Source organism: Volvox carteri (genome assembly GCF_000143455.1).
Source record: "Volvox carteri f. nagariensis unplaced genomic scaffold VOLCAscaffold_107, whole genome shotgun sequence".
In the NCBI taxonomy this organism is placed as follows: domain Eukaryota; kingdom Viridiplantae; phylum Chlorophyta; class Chlorophyceae; order Chlamydomonadales; family Volvocaceae; genus Volvox; species Volvox carteri.
The window spans coordinates 22,087-23,993 of NW_003307650.1; the positions used below are offsets into that span (position 1 = coordinate 22,087).

The window sequence follows — 1,907 nt, forward strand, 5'->3', positions numbered from 1 at the left end:
AGGTGCAGCACCGGCACAAGATCGCCTTGAATCGACTAAGCCTAGCGATAAGTGCCCAATGCCCCCAAGCTCCACACACGAAGGCACATGACCCACGTCGCTGGTCGTCCGCGCTGCCTCTGGAAGACAGACGCCTCCGCGAGATCCCCAGTGACCCTCCGTACACCGGTCTCCGGCACAAATCAAGTCTCCCCAACCCGATACTAGCACCATCCCTCGACCCACATGTACGCCGCGACACACCTATAGTGTGGAGCACGACCACGGAGAAGCCACACCACCCCCGCGCAGAGCCAGACGACATGGAGAGTGACCCACCAGCGCCGCCGAGCCACCCTGCGGAACCAGCATGCACAGGACGGAAACGCACAAGATCCGTCCACCAGCGGCAACAGGATTTCATCAACAACAATACACGCTGTGACAACAGTAACGTGGGAACAGATAGTGCAGCTATACATGGCGTGCAACTCCGCGACCCGGCCCCGCAATGCACATCCTATATGGAAGCGAGACGCGTCATGGCAGCCCTGCGAAAAGACACCCGTAGGAGTGTGCCCAACCTAGGGAACCCCCCTGGGCCTATCGTCCAGGGACCGCGACCGCGCCCAAACCGGCAAACCCGTCGCACTCTAAGCATCGGCATGACCCCCGTGACAGGAGAAATCGGTACCCCAAACCCAGTGCTGGTGTACCTTGCAGAAAAGGGACTCGACTGTACGCCGGTAGCGCCACGTAACCCTCGCGCCGGCGCAGGCGCGGAGGCGGCAGGGGCTGGCCCGAACACCGCCGACAGGGACCACGCCGGTGATCCGCCTGCACCCGAACCGGCCGGAGTGCTACCGGGGACGCCGAAGCCACCAGAGCACCTCACCCCGCAATGGTGGAGACCTCGATGGAAAGTCGCCCGCGACCAAATACTGGAGGACAGGATACCCTGGAAGCCTGGAAAAGGCCAGGCAAAAGACACAACGGGGCAACAACAGATAGTTTATGACCTATACAACGATATAGAGGACATCGTAGAAGTACTCGCGGGCCCTATCACAAAACGCATCGTCCCCTCAAACGTTAAACCTCCCAAGAAACAGAAAATCGGGGCCGATACGACCGCAACCCACGAACAGTACTACACAGTTCGCTGGAAAGACACTATCACCCCGATATCTATCGTCGGTGCATACGCCAGCATGGGATACGTGCCCAGACAGCTACTACCAGTGACAGGTCTTTACGGCACGCGGATCGACCGCCACTTCCGCAGAGCGGTATGGGAACCGTCAGATATCCCCGCCGCGCAACTCGGCAGGTTACCCAACGGACCAGCGGCGATGGCGAGGTACGAGCAAACGAGGTCGCAGAGTGTGAACCCCCTCTCGAGATACCCCAAACCCAAGGACAGCAATCTAACGAACCCTCAGAGGCAAGGCCGATGGAACCCGCCCCCCTCGGAGCAGACCCAGCGGGCACGCCTTATTCGAGCAAACACTACCTTTGAGACTACGCCGTGCAACCCATACATGGACACGCGCCCCACGGGAAATTATCGAATCCAGCTAGGTCTGCTAACCAGAGAGGGCGGCTCGACCGAAGGGAACACGGCCTTCGTCTACGACCCGAGAGGGAAATGCGTGGGCACCCTCACCCTGCAACGCCTGGAGACCCTCAGAATGCGATACCAACACACGATCGACACTTACCCGGAGGTGCACAGAAGCCTGTCCTCCCAGGGCGGCTTCGCCGAGGACGTCGCGCGCCTTCTCCTGCGGTACGGAAAGGACCCCGACGGGCGCGAATCGAAAGGCCCGCCAAGGTCGCAGGCGACCATGAGCAGAAAACTGCGCTGCACGCTGATTGATGCCCTGCACGCCCTGGATGCCGGCCCAGTCGTCGAAAGGTTCTCATCC

General features: G+C 60.6%; 1 protein-coding gene across 1 annotated transcript in view; it reads right to left on the reverse strand.

Moving 5' to 3' along the window:
- Positions 1-1,500: 1,500 nt before the first annotated feature.
- Positions 1,501-1,907, reverse strand: part of VOLCADRAFT_100151 (uncharacterized protein) — a gene marked incomplete at both ends in the record, with an annotated part of 5,096 nt that continues 4,689 nt past the window's right edge. The window contains 2 exons of the mRNA XM_002958796.1: positions 1,501-1,562; positions 1,646-1,763. Coding sequence (XP_002958842.1) covers positions 1,501-1,562; positions 1,646-1,763 — 180 coding nt within the window. The remainder of the gene's footprint in view (positions 1,563-1,645; positions 1,764-1,907) is intronic.